Source organism: Euprymna scolopes, chromosome 7 (genome assembly GCF_053919585.1).
Source record: "Euprymna scolopes isolate OS-2025 chromosome 7, ASM5391958v1, whole genome shotgun sequence".
NCBI lineage: Eukaryota > Metazoa > Mollusca > Cephalopoda > Sepiida > Sepiolidae > Euprymna > Euprymna scolopes.
The window spans coordinates 145,856,529-145,874,816 of record NC_136488.1 but is presented as its reverse complement, the minus strand read 5'-3'; the positions used below and the strand labels follow the sequence as shown (position 1 = coordinate 145,874,816).

The following is an 18,288-nucleotide window of genomic DNA, read 5'->3' as shown; positions in this document are numbered from 1 at the left end:
TTAGAATTTGATTTGCTCATTTTGGCATTGTTTCCAGTCGTCTAGCACTTCTCCTTGCCACTGGACTCGAGCAGTGCCGATTCAGGAGAGGTGTGGCTAGAGATTGTGCAACCCTTACCTCACAATTACATGCGCAGCTACTTTTACAGAGAGTATCCATTGTCTCTTGAGACTGAACGGAGCCATTGATCGAGAGTTTAATGGAATATAATCTGGTTTTGTTTTGTTTTAATTAAAAAAAAAAATTGGGGGGTTTGTATTACAATCCACAGAGGTACGAAAAAGTTTTCAAAAAACAAATAAATGTAATGAAAGGAAAGATAAGTTACTTTAATATTTAGCTGAATAATGTTTTTATTTAATGTAAAATGTTTATTCAGTTTGAAAAACAAGTAATATTTAGTGCTGCTGGAGTACCAGAAAAAATGGCTGCAGTGTCTCTTTACATCGTTGAAGTCTCGATAATCATTTCAAAATAAATAAAACAAAATGGTGGTAGAAACTCGCCTCAATAAATGTCACAGTAACATTTATTGGGTGGGTTTCTTACACTATTTTGTTTTATTTCTTATTTTGAAGTTTTTGTCGAGACTTCAAAGACATCAGTCATTTTTTTCTTGTTCTTAGGTAGCGCTAGATATTATTTGTTTTTCAAACTGAATAAAAATTTTACATCAAATAAAAACACTAAAAACTTATTCAGTTAGGTAGAAAAGTAACTTATGTTGTTTTTAATAACATTTATTTGTTAGACATTTTTATTAACAACTTTTTCGTACTTCTGTGGATTGTAATACAGACCCAAAAGTAGAATTCTTTGGATACTATATGTTAAGTCGTAAACTCTAAGAATAAAATATATTTCGGCAACCTATAAACGTTGTGGCTGTGGAAGAATACTTTACTGGCAGCAGATGGAGATTAAATTAGTAATCATTCGTCGCATCTGAACGAGTCCATGTTTTTGTAAATAGGGGAGTAACGGCTGACAACAGTCGTGCAGACAAGCAACAAGGTTAATGCATTAAATAGATTTCCTTTCCATTATTAACTTTAAAATAATTGTCTTATCTAAATAACTCAGAGTTTTATCTAATTAAACTAAAACTCTAAAATAAAGAAAGGCAGTTCTTGTCTAGAATTATTCCTATATTAATAAAGAAAAATCTGTACGATGCACGTACCTGTGATGAAACAAAACTTATCATATTCCATAAATCATGTAAATTGATCAAATAGTTTAATTTTTATAAAGAAAATCACTTCTGAGTTATTAATGGGAATTTGTAGGCATTACAACATGACTCTCATAAGTTTTGAACTATTGTCAAATTATTTTGCTTGTTTTTTGAGATATTTAAAAAAAATGGCAGCTGAAACAGTCAATCATCCAATACTCATAAAATTGGATTGTAATACAACCCCAAATTTTGTTCTTCAATTCGAGTGATCAACCATAATCGAGGGTAATCTGAAAGCCCCTTTTTCATTAACAACTACACAGATGTAGAAGAGAACGCCATTTCTTTACCAGGATTATTCCACTTATTCTTGATCTTAATCTTATAACGCGTTTAGTAAGGTGCATCAAGTAACATTTTAGGAGTTTTTTTGATATAACTTGATCAAGGATTGAACCGCAGTCTCCTAGGGCATTAGTAAGCATTCTAGTCAGTTTGCCAACTGTGTCAGTTTATGGACAAAGCTTTTGTATAAACAATATCACCTGAAGAGGTCTCTAGTTACTAATAACTGGCTGACTGAAACATGCTCATGAATGTGTAGTGATGCATTAATGCTTATGTAAAACAAAAAGTATATTATATATATATATATATATATATATATATATATATATGTATAAGTGACCTTGTGTATGCGGAACAGTTTCTACCAAACTGTGTCAATTTTTGGTTTACATGATATACAGGGGATTTGGACCTGTGGGATGAATTCAGTTTGGTTTAACTGGTACAAATAGCTGCTAAGGAGTCATAATTGAAAAATTGGAAGTGGCAGGCATAAGCCAACTTAAAGTGCTCTTCTATGCATGCACAAATATACATTTATATGTTAAACTATATTAGTTTTAAACTATATTACTATGTTATTTTTTAAAGTTTTGATATGCATGTGGACTTAAATCAGATGGTAATGAATAATGCTGGAGAGCTATGTTTTGGTTTGATGGCATCCAAGTTATATTTTTTTAAATGTTGAAATCATTACTATATATTGGGTAAAATATAATAATCAATAGAGAATATATAATCATTAAAAAAAAAATTGTATTTACCAGTTTCATTCAGATCAACGTCTTCATAAGAAAATCAATGATTATAAATTTATTAATACATTTAAAATCTTCACTTTTTTTCTAATGTTCATTGATCTGAACGAAACCGATAAATCTCTTATTTTTGATAATTTTTTCCTGTGTTTAATTTGTTTTCCATTTTGTTTTTTCATACATCCCGTCTCTGCAGCATTTGAATTTGATATACCGTGTATTTTATCCTCATAAGTAAACTTGTTGAACCCCTGATGAGGCGATTAACATTGAAAGATAGATTGATCCACAGATTTTCTGATGTTTATATAATCTGTACTATTATATAAAAGGAGCTTTGTATGTGTGTCTGAGTTTGTTCCCTATGGACTCTAAAATGGCTGGGTCAATTTTTATATAAAATTTCACTTTATGTGCCTGGCAGTGTTCTTAGATAGGTTTTGTATTGGAATGTCTTCGATAAGTATCGATAATCAAAATAATCAGATGAAACAAGGTTATTTTGACCAAAGTTGACATCTTACATAGTCTAACATCACGGATACATTTGAGAAGTTTCATTACCATACAAACCATAAGGCCCAACATATAAAATCAACAATAAGTTCTTTTATATGACAGGGGCGCATTCAAAATAAAGGTTTTTGTTTAAAACACAATTGCACCATGATACCTGACTTTTTCATTTTAAATTTAAATTGAAGCCATTATATATAAAAATAATTTTATAAAATCAACTAGGTTCTCTACAGTGCAATATATTGTGGACTAATCACTCCAAGGAAGCATGTGAATCTTCCAGGTGCATCGCGATCAGTCCTCAACTAGAGAAGGCAATCAATCAATTTGATTAAGAAATAGGCGATTTCACTGATTTTGATGACAATAAAAATATGGGAGTGTGAAACATTTGTTGATCATCATTCAATCCAGAGCAACGTCGGGTTTCCCTGCTAGTTTTAATTATAAAATATCTACAAATGTTTTGAACACTTTTGAAAAGATTATTTATGTAGATTCAATGAGTAATACAAGGTTACATTTATTTTCATTGAAGGGCAGATCTTTAATCCTGCAGAGCCAACAACAATATGCCTATCGTCGTAAAGATTGGATTGTAATAAAGTAGCGATATAAAATTAAAAAAAGAAGAGAAACTAAAAAGAAATAGGAAAAACAGAAACCAGAAAAAAAAGTGTTAAAAATACGAAAGAATTCTGTAGTATTCATTCATCTATATATATAAAAGCGAAATGTGTGTGCGTATGTGTGTTCGCTTTTTCTGTGTGTCTACAAAAGGCTTTTTTCAGAGAAGCGGTCGGTCGCCTAACAACTTTTTAAAACTTTTTATATCACATGTAAATCGTAATATCTCAGAGTTTACAACGGAGCTCACCTGTCTATTTAATTTGCTCGACTTCGGGAAGATAAATATTCAACATTTGTCACTTGCCGCATGTAGATCAGTCTTTTTCCTATAATAAAAGCGACACTAATTCTGGTGGTATTTTCCGTCTATCAGCGGAAATGTCCGAAAGCAATCAGGTTTGATCAATGTGGAAATATTTTCCATATATCAAACAATTGCTATTCAATTTAGACAAGTGGAGCTGTTTCTCCCTACCCCCAACATCTTGGGGAAAAAAAAGCATCCCCGCACTAAATGAAATACTATCCCAGTCAAACTTGACCTCATTAAGTCATTAAAACGTGCACCTGGTAAATCCAAGTAATTAAATAAATTCAAATGTGTTTCCGTTAGCATCTTGCGGTGGCCCAATGGTTAAAACCGTCGCACTTTTTTTTTTTTTTTCACACTTTAATTTCCAACTTTGCCTCAAGGATTCGGGTTCGGTCCTCATACTTATCTACCAAAACATTTTTTTTTATTTTAACCCCCCCCCCCCCCCCCCGGGAGTTTCCACACACACCTCCAAACACCCGGGCAACGCCGGGTACCACTCACTAGTCTATATATATAAAAGGCAAAATGTGTGTGATCATTTTATGTATGTCTCGCAAAGGCTTTTTTCGCCGGGGTTACTATGTCTTAGAAATTTTTATATACCGTCTGAATAATAATATCTACAATTTGCGAATATGCGTCGTGTCTAGATTTATTTACATCGACTTTTATTAGATTTGCGCTATTTTGCTCTGTCGCCTGTCTGTTTGGCTTTTTAGTATAAATACAGTGAAACTAAATTCAAACGGTTTGTATTCTCGGCTTTCGCGTCGGAACATCCAGAAAGCAATCAGCTTTTGATCAATATGGAGTTTCTCCTTATATCAGACAATTGCTATTCGATTTGGACAATCTCCTTTAAATGGGGAGCTGGTTTTCCTACCACCATCATCTTGGGGAAATGAAAACTGCCTCGCATTGAAACAAAGTAAACAAACCCCAAAAAGCTGTCCCGCAGTAAGTAAAATACGGCCACATCATCGTAATGCTTCTGCGATGACCTCATTAAGCGGCTTCCTGTCAATCAAACCTATTTGACTCACTTTATAACCCTTAGCTTAACACGCTAACCAATTTCTCTCACTTGTGGCCGAGATGGTTAAGTGGTTGGCTTTTGTTTTCACCTCCGCGTCAAGGCTTCCGGGTTCAATCCTACTAAAACATTTTTTTTTTTTAACACACACACCTCTAAACACCCGGTACCCCTCGCTAGTCTACAATATAAATCTCACCTGTCTGTTTAAATGTATGTATGTATGTCTCACAAAAACTTTTGACAGAGGCGACGGATTTTCACGGGATCGGTATCATTTTGAAGCTCGACCCTTCGGACAACAAAAATCAAACAACTGGCCAAAAACATTAATTCCTTCACCCTCAACTAGGCACTTTTTTACAGGGAGAGATCATTTTATTCGCTGATATTTTCAAAAGTCATCACCTCTTTTTGATTGTCTAGCCTTAATTTAAACCTACGTCACTACCGGTTTTGCGATGGGCACAACAGCTAACATGTCACGTTTTTATTTATTTATTTTTTAACTTTCTTTTCCTCCTCCGTGTTTGAGCCTGCCTGTTTACTACCATTTTTTTTTTTTTTTTTTTGTTCTTGCGATTTTCCTTCTTTTTTTTTTTTTTTTGTTCCACACACACCTACAAACACCCAGGCAACGCCGGGCACCAAGGCTACTTTAAAATAAAATAGAATTTAATTTAAAAATTAAAATACCAATATATATATATATATATATTGCAGGTTAAAAATATCCAAAAGTAAAAACCATTGAATAGTGCTTAATAGAAAATCAAATTTTAATTATATTGATCGTGTTGCGGCCATTTTGTTTATTTCACAAACAAGGAGGAGATGCATTTAAACAAAAACCAGGAACAAAATGAAAAAGGGATTAAAAAATGACAGAGAAACTCTATAAAATAAGTGAAAAAGACTAAAATAAGACTAGGTTTGATTTATATATATATATATATATATATATATATATATAACAGTAAAGATGTATGTGCGTCTGTCTGAAAATATTTAACTGCTAAACTCTTAAACTACTCATCACATAACACTGAAATTAACACGAAATAGTAATCATACACCAAGGATGGTTTATGACAAGCAAAATCTTTGTTTGGATGGACGAATAATGTATAAAGACATATATCGGCTAGTTGAAATGCAAGCTGTTCTTTTCAATTTGACATTTTTACTTTCTGCGCATGCCGAAATTCAGTTTATTTCTTCAAGTCGTTTAATATTAAAATCTTTCTTACCTATCTCTTGATAGTTACATTGGTAGGAAATGCGGCTGGAGTGCTAAATGTTTTTGTTTCAATTTTAGCTGATGGTACTCTAGTAAATTTTTTTTTTTAAACTTTTGAAATCATTACTATATATTAGGTACAATATAATATTTAATAGAGAATTGGTTCTGTCATAATAAATATGAAATCTGCATGAATTAAAATATATTTAAGTGTATTTTACGACCCAGCCTTGCGGGGTGCATCCCCCCCCCATCCATCCTTCCCACGCTAGTCCTTAAATAAATGTTTATTCTAGCTGGCTATGAACATAGAAAGTTTGATCAAGAATGAAAAAAAAAAAAAGAAAAAGAAACACAAATGCGAAACAATAACCATAAAATAGAGACTAACTCAAAGAATACAAAAATATCAATGGAGCCAGTAACTTTTCTCTTTTTTTTTTTTTTTTTAACAACAACTAACATGCCTGTGGATGGTCAATCTGACTAAAATATTGCACAAATAACACTCAAGATGAGAACAATAGTCCGATGAATACAAGTAATACAAACAATCAGCCCTCATCTCAAAAATCAGAACTGTAATGAAAAAGAAAGTTTTTGAACTGACCAACAACCCCCCCCCCCAAAAAAAAAAAAATTAAGTAGGTGGAAGCTTTCTGTATTCATGTGGAAACTGTAGAGTAGTTAATAAGTAATAACAAGATCAAAAATGTGTCCAACTAACCCGACATGCAGCAAACTTCCACCCTTTCACTATAGAAATCCTCTGATGTTGGAAAGCCTTTTACTCTAAAAGTTTTTTCTCTTGAACTGCTAGACTTTGGAATTCTCTCTCTGTATCCTGTTTCCTCGACTGTACTAGCATGCAAAAAATTAAGTGACTAGTGAACAGATATCTTGTTGCTCAACTCCCTACTTAGAATGTCGCTATAGGTACCGTCCCTAAATGCACAGTAGCTCCTTACATAGCAGTATCAACTTGCCTGTTTTGGAGTGAAATGTAAGTTTAAAACAAAATTAAATAATAATAGCGATATGAAAACTTTTTGGTGCAGGCATTCCTCTGTTGAAGTGAAATTTCAAGCCTTTACAATTACATTTTGAAGAGAAACAAAGAAAACTTTGATAAATATTTATTTCACTAGATTTTTTTTTTTAAGGCAGGGAGCAAATGTTTGAATTTAATTCAGTTAAAGTATTTAAAATAACAATTTAATTTTGAATGTTAAAAAAAAAAAAAACAATGACACATGATTTTGGTTTCTTTGTCCAGAAGAAAAATAATTTTTTTTAAGTTAAAAAGAAAAAAAATCTGTTCATATATATATATATATATATATATATATATATATATATATACACACGTTTTATTTTTTATTACCGTATCTTTCTGTTAAGTTGGCCGTTTTTTTGGCCGTCTGTAGCATCCTCAGACTTTTACAGAAAAAGTCTGAGGATGCTACAGACGGTCAAAAAAACGGCCAAGTAGCTGAAACAATAATGTAACTTAACAGAAAGATACGGTAATAAAAAATAAAACGCATATTTGCTCTACAACAGTATTGAGCACTTTCTTCAGTTTTTATTAATTACCATTTCCACTATATATATATATATATATATATATATATATATATATATATATATAATTAATTTCTTTTGTCGGAATGAAAATTGCACACATGCACATATGCAGCTCACAAATATCACAAGTACATGAAAGTCAGATTTTCTCATTCTCTCAATTTTGGTCAACAGAAAGTTTTGTCTCCAACAATGAAATCCGACATGTATGGGGATCCCATTGAACTGATTTCACAAATAAACTGACGCATTTTCAATTATCACAGTCTTAATAAAGACATTTCACTGGGAATTTTTGTAAAAACACACACACACACACACACACACACATATATGTATAGTTTTTGTATTCATTCTATTTGCAAACTGTTATCTATCTTCATAGTTGTTGTTGTTGTTTTACCACATTTCGGCCAACTCATCCTTTGGCCTTCTTCAGGTGATTAACTGCAACAAGATATGAATGAGGAGCGATTACTGCTTTCCATAGTTGTTGCCGCGCCACATTTTGGTCAACTAATCCTCTGGCCTGCTTTGAGTAGGATTGAAACCGCTATCTTCATACAATGCTCGCCTGGAACCGTAGAAACTCAACGCTTTTATCCATTGCACCATGGGCCCCAAAACCTGGTGAAACAACAACTATGAAGATGAGAATAACAGCTTGCAAAAAGAATGGATACACAAATTATGAAGCCTTGTCTCAAAGGATTAAAAAAAAAAATTATATATATATATATATATATATATAGTTAGTTTTTGTTTCTATTTACAGAGACTTATGGCAACTTTTTATTTAGCACTTTTTTTCAGCATTTGCATTGAAGGACCAACAGTTTATTTTTTTTCTCCTTTTAATTCTTCAATTGAGTTTGTGAGTCCATTTTAGGGCATGAACTGGAGATTTGACTTTCTGTAATGTGACTTTTCTGGAAATACTGTCGATGTAAAAAGTTCCATTTTCCACGTTTTGGTGTTGAGGTATTTTTGTTTCTAAACCAGACATTGACTCTTTCCCATCACCCTGAAAAAGAAAAATAGAAACAAAAATGTTTAAAGAATTCATTCATTTTTCACTTTTGCTCCCTATTTTATCAGATTGGTGCTAAAGTTTTTGCCGAATTGTAGGAAGGGCATTTTAAATTTAATTTATTGTTATTACTTGAACATATCATCGTGATTAATTTATAACCATTTTCTTTCAGACTATTAAAGCATAATATTTTCTGCAATATTCTCAATTATGTTGACCTGAAAACGACTTTCTTTAGTCAATATAAAGGGAGTCATCTTCCATCATGATAATGCTCGACCTCATACAGCACTACTGACCAAAGATCTTTTAGGAGAATTTGATTGGGAAGTCCTACCTCCATCCTCCATATTCTCCTAACCTAACTCCCTCGGATTATCACTTATTTTAAGGTTTACCAAACATTATAAAATGAGATTGAATATTGATTCACATTTTACATCAAAACCTAAAGAATTTTGCAAGCAAGGCATTTATACGTTCGTTGACAGATGGAATCAAGTAATAGAAACCAAACGCCGTTATTGTTATAAATATTTTCAAAAAACACCGTTTTTTTTCATTTCCAAGATGAAATTTTAAATCAGCAAAAACGTTTGCATCAATCTGATTAAAAAAAAAAAAAAATGTAAGATTGCACACTTTTTACAAGTAAAATATTTTGTTACAAATTTGTTCATGAAGACGTCAACGACAAATATCCAGAAACAACTTTAATCAAGAACACTTCTCTCATATATTCTGTTTTTTTTTCTTCTATTTTCTATGTAATAAAAGTTTCCCATGAACACTTTTTTTTTTCAACAGTCTTTGACTCACAAGCAAATTTATGGACTACTGCACTATTTTAGCATTTTGTTGAGTATCAAATATATTCAGATTTGCATACTGTGAATATTGTTCAACATTTGGATTTTGTGATCTCTATCTCTACAATTATATAAATGCAACTTTGTGTGTGAGTTCGTTCCTTATAGACTCCGAAATGGTTGAACAGATTTTCTTTAAAATTCACAGAACTTTAGTATATAAGTCTAGAAGTGATCTTAGTTATGTTTTGTCTCAGAATACCCCCCCCCCGATAATTGATAATCGAAACTGTTATTTTAATTTATTTATCATTGGTAAAGCCATTTTTTCCATGACGTCGCTTAGCAACAACGATAGAACAATGGGCTGTGAAAATTCAACTGTGGGTAAGTTGATAGCATGTTTTTTTTTTGTATGGCGTGGTCTGTAGGTTCAAACTTCGAACGTAAATTTCTTAACTTTTTTTTTTTCATTAACTGCAAAGGATTTTATAAGACTTGAAAATTTACGTGTTTTTTTTTGTTTTTGTTTTTTTTTTTTTTTGCTTTTTTGCATGACATGGTCTGTAGTTTCAAACTCCACATGTAAATTTCTTAATGTTTTTTTTTATTAACTGGAAAGAAATTTATATAAAATAATTCTATAAAAGAAACAGTAGGTTCTCTAGAGTGCAATGTAGAATAACATATTTTGGACTAAGTTACTGCATGGAGGCATGTGAAGCTTCCTCTTGGGCGATTTCATGGATTTCGATGACAATAAAAATATAGGAATGTGAAATATTTGTTGATCATCATTAAATCCCGGGCAACGTCGAGTCTCCCTGCTAGTATGTTGATAAACATGAGAATATAGTTTGTGTTATATTATTTTACTTACTTAAGATGGGAATAATAATCTTAATATTATTCTTACAAAATTTTGGCCAATGTAACCGCTGACCTTCTTCAGGTGTATCTTGGACTCTGGAATCTGCGTATCATTCCAAATGGAATCCTTTTCTTATAATTTAATGCACGTTGGTAGCATGCTCTCGTTCTGTCAGCTAAGTTTTAAGTAATTTGCAAGTGATTATGTTACTGGTTTCGCCCAGCAGTACAGCATAGTGAAATCTTGAGAGACACTAAATATGGAGCTGATGTGGCTGAAGAGATAAGTATATAGTGATAAGTATATTGCATGGATTAATATATTGTATATATTTCTTATCTTCTATATAATAAAGTGAAGCCGGTTTATTTCTCAGTTTGTCATTGACAGCTTTCATACTACAAAAGCAATATTTGATTCTAACTAGCCAGTCTATTACTGCAATAATCAGTCTGTTATTTATGACTGAAAATTCAATCTATTTCATCGATTACATACCATATCCAACCCAACATTTCCTTCAGTGAGAGAAACTTCGCAACATACACTGTAATTTTTGTTAATGAATTCATTTTGTTATACAAATTAGTCAGTCATCTCATAAAATGTATAACAATAACATACTAAAATTTCAAGAGTCTTACAATTTTAAATAGCTGTACAAAAAAAAAAAAAAAGAGTCTGGAAACTTATTGAACACATCTTGTATGTTTACATTTTATTGATTTAGATACATTTCTTAAAATCTGGCTGTTTAAAATATTTCTCAATATTTGCTGAGATGCAATGATGTGTCAACAAGACTTGAGCTTGTAATGTTTTGGTTATTCGGAGAATTCTCATCTTGGGTGTTATTGATACAACGTTTCGGTCATTGTTATCTACGGCTTTCATCAGGTGTAAAATCAATGTTTTTTTGTTTTTTTTTTTTCATCTAAGGAGGTTAGCTCTGCATTGCAAGAATTCAGACCGTGGGTTTGAGGGTGTGTCCGTAAATTATATAAAAAAAAGTTCAATCTTCAGAGATCACTAAGATATTTTTTAAGACTTCCCTATGATTCAATTTTAACTGAATCTTTGTTAATTGTCAATAATTTTACGAAACGGTGGATAGATATCCACGCGTGTTTTTTTTTTTATTTTATTTTATTTTTTTAAAAACAATGCAAGGGAGACAACTCTAAGGAATGCAAGATCAAACCAAAACAAAACAAACATTCATTATTGTTGTCGTTTCATCCAATGCCAGTAGCCATATGTGAAACGTGAACAAATTCCGATTGCCAGAGTTCTTGGTTGGCCATTGCAGCAACTAGCTCAGTTCCTGCCAGACTAGTTTCCTTTTCAATAATGTATTACACATGGACGTCCAACTCCTCTTTTTGCACCTGGAGTCCAAAGTAGGGGCTTTCCTGCTGGTTTATCAGGGCAAGTAATATGACTGGCGAGTGGTAGACGTCTCTGTCTCACAATATTGAAAACACGAGGTAGGGAACTAGACAATGACTTGTTTGTTGGGTGATTTTTCCAGGATATGTTGTAACACCCGTCAGGCTGAAACTACTGTCAATAATTTTCCCCACTCTTTATCTGTGCCTAAATCCAAACATAGATTTCATGAGCAAAGCTTCTTTCTTAGAACTGCACCCCAGTGGAACTCTCTGCCGCTTGCCTGTTTCCCACCTGACTACAACTTGGACGTCTTCAAGTCCAACATAAACTCCTGACAAGCTGCCCCCATAAGTAAGACACTCTATCTAAACACCCAATACTAACGATTACTACAATACTATCTCATTGATTACTGTACACGCAATAACCCTTATCCCTGAGTGGCCTTCGGGCCTTGATAAGTGGTGAACCCCATGTAAAAAAAATAAAAAATAAAAAAAGGCAAGTTGAAGCATTCTTGTATAATTATTATCGAGATGTTTTCGCTGTGATATGTTTAGCGTCCATGATTCTGAGCCGTACAAAAAGATTGACTCTAGGCTTTGAAGACCTTGGTCTTGTTTTCTTTCTTGATTGGAGATTTCCATAATTTCTCCAAAGAATGAAATGCACTCCATGCTAGCGCGATCCTAACATTCATATCATGTTCGCTTTCGTAATAGCCTCCCAGGTATTTGAAGTCGTCAACACAGTCAATTTCTGATCCATTCGATGAAAGCAACAGTGTGTTAGAAGATCGATTTAGATGCATGTACTTTCATATCTCATCTCTAAAATTCAGAATTGCAAGACTTGAGCTGTTATGAAATGAAGAATTGTCGTCTAGTTATGCAACAAACTGGTTTCTTAGATCCACCACAAGGCTACAAAGTGACAGTCGTTTTGTAGCGTTCTAGGATAACATTTTCCTTTTTACAGAAATAGTCGATAAGATAGATAGCATAATTTTTTTCACTTTGATTTGTATTTTACTTGAATGACAGGAAAGAAATATTTTCAGAATATTCATTAAGAAAAGGTGCTTCTTTACTATAAATCACTATTGAAAATTTGTGTTTCTATAAAAACACTTTGATGTACTTACGTGTCATGCTGAAATAAGTAAAATAACCAAAAAATGTTTACTTGTTCGGTTAGAAGATTGGGTAGCACTTTTTAATGAAAAATAAACATCAATCTTATCTTGTTTTCACGATCTGTCATTGAAAACAACAGAAGTACCAGAAGTTCTCGTAAAGCAGGGGAGATAAGTCATTCTTTTATTTAAGCAACTGCAATTTATGATAAAATTGATTTTTTAATCTTCTACTTAATCAGTTTTTTTTTTTGTTTTTTTAAATATTTTACTTATTTCAGCATAACACTAAAATACATCAAAGTATTTTTTACTTGAAATATGAATTTCAATTGTGACTAATAAAAACGCACAAAAATAAACATGTGGAAATATTTCTGAAGATATTTCCAAGAGCAAAAATCCCGTCCCTCCAAAAGTCCAATTTACTAGTTATAAAAAAAAAAATACAAGCAAAAAAAAAAAAAAACGTATATTTATTTCCGGTTGGTTATTTATAAAGGCAAAGATTCTTACCTCCCCTTCAAGAACCATTCCCTTATTGGTTATGCCTTGTTTAGCGTTCTCTTTCGGTGGTGTCTTCACTACTGTCAGAATTGTGATTTCTCTTTCGGTAGCTGTTGGATAAGGAGCAGGCCCGGCTACACTGAGTAACACAGGCAAGTAGATAAGACCATGAAACAAACCAAAAAGGACCACAAGGAAAAATATCTGTAACAAAATGGAGCAGGAAATATATTGAATTAAAAAGAATAAAACCAATTAAACTAATTCATGTTTTCCACAGCAGACTCTTTCATATGTAATATATTGACGTTGGCATTCGGTGAAGGTTCAGTGTAAATGGAGACGCCCTGATATTATTGTAGTTCTTTTGTTAAAACTGCAAAAGTATTTATCTAAGCAAGCAGGGAAAGCCCGGCATAACATGGTTATAAAATATGCTTAAATATGATATTTTAATTTATGCAGATTTCATATATATTATTACAGAGTCAATTTTTATATGTTATGAAATTGTGATTTCAAAAATAAAATAAATATATTCATATTACTTGGGTGTGTCAACTCAAACTGAAACCAAAACTTATAAAGAATATATATATATATAATTTGAATTCCTTCAGCTATAATCAAAACCGAAACTCATGAAAAATTCTTGGTAAAAATATTTATAAAAAAAAAAAATAAATAAATGACTTAACTGCCATCAGCTATAATCGAAACTGAAATTAAAACTTATGAAGAATTATTGGTGAAATTATTCATTACAAGAAATGTAAGTCCATAACAATTAAATGACAGTCACTTAGAATTGCTTTTCATGTAAGCATGACACACAAAATAAATAAACATGCATATGTTATCATACTAATATATAGATTATAGTCTTTGAATATGGGATGACATTCTCCACCCCATCAAGTGTTATCTATGAAATTAATAAAATTTGCAATCCTTTCTGCAACCAAACCTTATTTGGGACAAATAAAATTAAGGCAAATTTCCACCAAATTTCAGACATGTATGTCCAACAGTCTCTATTTTATCATTATTCAATGAATATTGTATAAACATTTAATAACTATTATTTCGTCAGAATAGGTAATAACAAATCTCTGAAACCTGTTTATATTTTAGAAAATTTAAAAAAAAAAAAGAAGGGTGATAAATACAAAATATAGTCAGCTATGATAGAAAAAGGCCCACTACTACTGAAGGAGACTGAAGCAGTTCTACTTTGACTGAATGGAACTGAAGCAGTTCTACTTTGACTGAATGGAACCAAAAAAGGCCTACTTTTATTGAATGGGACTGAAGAAGGCTTACTTTTACTGAATGGGACCGAAGAAAGCCTACTTTTACTGAATAGACTTGAAAATGTATTCAAAATATCCATGCTATAGCACAATCTTGCACAAATTGAAAGACTTTTAGAGATATTGTTTAACTAAATTTTGCAAGCAACTGTGTTAAGAGAGATACAAATGAAAGACTTACTTTGAAAAACGTCTGGAAGGGATACGTGATGCTTACTGACAAAGGAAGAACAGCAATAAAAGTACTAAATCCACCGTGAAACACAGGAGGACCAATTTCTTTTACCGTCACAATCATTCGATCTAGAAAAGAAAGAAAACATTTTTTTTCTTTTTTTTGTACAAGTCAAGAAGAGTTAATGCAAAAACTGATTATTTTTCAAATAAGTTTTAAAGTTTAGATAACATTTGAGATAAAATGACTAAAGTGTTATGCATTATAGAAATAACAGATTTTGAATATTTAAAAATATTTTGCTATCAAGATTTCAAAAACGGTGAAATATAGTATGAAGCAGAGGTGAAAATCGCATTCCAAGTAAAAACAATTTGGTATACGTATGTATCATGCAAAAACTAAATATCCTCACCAAAAATTAGGAAAAAATTATTGAGTAGAATTTTAATTAAAAATAAAAATCAGTTTTGTATTTTGCCAATTCGCCATTTATTATTACTTTGTTAAATGGCGAACTGACTTATCTCCCCCTGATAGACAAGATTTCTACTGTTATCAATGTAATGGCGAATCGGCAAAATACGATAAAACTGATTTTTTACATTTATCTTTTTATTTATTTCCTCATCTTCCAGTTGTTTCACAACATTTTGGCCAACTCCTCCTCTGGCTTCTTCAGGTGGTCAACTGCGAAGGGATAGGAATGTTGAGTCTCGTAATTGTGTCCTCAGTAATTACTGCCTTCCATAACTGTTGTCGTTTCACCACGTTTTGGCCAACTCAGCCTCTGGCTGGCTTTGGGTAGGATTGAAACTGCTATCTTCAGACAATGCTCACCTGGAACCATAGAGATTCAACGTCTCTATCCACTGTGTCATGGGCCCCAAAAAGGTGATCAGGGTCGGATTTTTGGTCTTATGTATCCAAGTTTCTTTTTTTCTTTTTTTTTTTTCATCTGGTCTTCCATCATTGAATCCATACCGAATGTTATATTATTTCATTTTTTTTTATCGAAATCCTTTTGAGATGAGCAGTTTATACATTTATATAAATGTATAAACATCTTATATCAAAAGGATTCTAATAAAAAAATAAATGAAAAAACATAAATTGATTTTTATTTTTAATTAAAGTCTTACTTGATAATTGTTCTTGATTTTTGGTGTAGATACCGATTTTTGCTTGATACACAAGTATATCAAAAACTTTTCTTTCAATTTATTTGGAACTGCTGATTTGCACCTGTGCACTATACTGAACAAGCATAAAAAAGTACCTCCGTCTAAAGACTAGTACATCAGACAAAAATCAAAGATATTACATATTACATATATATATATATATATATATATATCCTAGCATTTCAGCCCGGCGTTTCTCGGGTGTTTGGAGGTCTATGTTGAGCAAAAAAAAAAAAAAAAGCGGTCATTTTTTTTAACTTTGACCCCTATTATGATCCCTTAACATTTATTGTTTTGGGCTAAAATCAAGTTATTAAGTTAGATCCATGTCCAAGGAATCTATATCTAAAATTTCAAGTGTTTAGACCCAAAATTATTGGAGGAGTTTGGTAGAGTTCTCAAAGGTCAAATCGTTAAACTTTGACTTCTTAACAGTCAAATTTCTGGCCGAAAATGGATTACAAAGATTTTCCCAAATTTCAGTACCCTGTATATCAAATTTGGAGTCTGTAGACTGAAGATTGACAGTTATAGCATAGGAAAATTTACGCAGATACACAGACACGTTCACTTTTATATATATATTAGCATGGTTGCCCGGGTGTTTGGAGGTGTATGCTGAGAAAAATAAAACAAAAACGGTCAATTTTTTTAATTTGATCCCTATTATGACCCCTTAGAATTTATTGTTTTGCGCTCAAATCAAGTAAGTAAGTTAAAATTTCAAGTGTTTAGACCCAAAATTGTCGGAGGAGTTTGGTAGAGTTCTCAAACGTCAAATCGTTGAACTTTGACCCCTTAACAGCCAAATTTCTGGCCGAAAACGGATCAGAACGATTTTCCCAAATCTCAGTACACTGTATATCAAATTTCAAGTCTGTAGACTAAAAATTGACAGGGTTATTGCCTAGGGAAATGTACACAGACAGACAGACATACAGACACGTTCACTTTTATAGATATACTAGCAGGGGTGCCCGGCGTTGCTCGGGTGTTTGGAGGTGTATGCTGTGCAAAAAAAGCAAAAAAACAAAAAATGGTTAATTTTTAAAAACTTTGACCCCTATTATGACCCCTTAAAATTTATAGTTTCGGGCTCAAATCACTTTATTAAGTTAGATCCAGGTTCAAGGAAACTATATCTAAAATTTCAAGTGTCTAGACCCAAAATTGTCGGAGGAGTTTGGTAGAGTTCTTAAAGGTCAAATCGTTGAAATTTGACCCCTTAACAGCCAAATTTCTGGCTGACACCCGTCACATCGATTTTCCCAAATCTCAGTACCCGGTATTTCAAATTTCGAGTCTATAGACTAAAAATTGCCAGAGTTATTGCGTAGGGAAATATACACAGACAGACACACAGGCACACAGACAGACAGACAGACAGACAGACACGTTCACTTTTATAGATATATATATAGATTTGAGAGTCAAACTCCATCCTTAGTATTTTGTTTGTTTGTTTGTTTTTTTCTCTTCTTTCTTGCCACGTTGTAAAGCTGGAGAAAGAAAAGCGGTTGTATTTTGAAATGTCAAAATTTTGAAATTTGGCTTTCAAACACACTTGATGTGTATTTTATTTTATTCAGATTAAATCAATGCTTCTATAACGGACCTCACACCCCTGACGTTAATCTTGCATATTCAACGCACCACTCCTGACATTGCAATGATTATGATATACTATTAATTGGGAAAAATTGTAAAATTTGATTTTTTTTTTTATTTATTTATTTATTTAAAAAAATTTTTTTTACAAAGAATCACCAATTATTAAAGCCCGAGGGCCACTCGAGGATAAGGATTAATGAATGTACAATGGTCAAGGGGAACATGTTAGTCATCGATAATAGTGGAAATTTGATAAATTGGATTCCTTAAGGGGATAGCTCATCAAGAATTTGTTCACATTGGACTTGAAGACGACCATATTGTAGTCAGTTGGAAAGCAGGAAAATGGAACAGAGTTCCACAGGCGTGCAATTCTAAGAAAGAAACTTTGTTCATGGAATTTACGTTTAGGTTTAGGCACAGATAAAGAGTGGGGGAAATTATTGATAGTAGTTTCAGCTATTTATATGATTTTTGGAACATGATATTTTTGTTCCATGACGGGTACGCACATCAATAAGGATATTCTTGTATTTTTAATTAGGTTGAACTTACACTAGAATATTATTATTGACAGTAAATTATACAAATTGATGTACAACACAGAATTTTCACGAGGCCTTGCCAATCAATATAATCA

The 18,288-nt window shown here is 32.3% G+C and overlaps 1 protein-coding gene across 1 annotated transcript in view; it reads right to left on the bottom strand.

Annotated features, from left to right (window-relative positions):
* Positions 1 to 8,341: 8,341 nt before the first annotated feature.
* The window catches only part of LOC145280029 (patched domain-containing protein 3-like), a 127,879-nt gene continuing 117,932 nt past the window's right edge, over positions 8,342 to 18,288 (bottom strand). The window contains exons 16-18 of the mRNA XM_080131689.1: positions 14,860 to 14,981; positions 13,375 to 13,569; positions 8,342 to 8,642 (exon numbers count right to left, since the gene is read on the bottom strand). Of these exons, the coding sequence (XP_079987815.1) occupies positions 8,481 to 8,642; positions 13,375 to 13,569; positions 14,860 to 14,981 (479 nt within the window). The 3' untranslated portion in view covers positions 8,342 to 8,480. The remainder of the gene's footprint in view (positions 8,643 to 13,374; positions 13,570 to 14,859; positions 14,982 to 18,288) is intronic.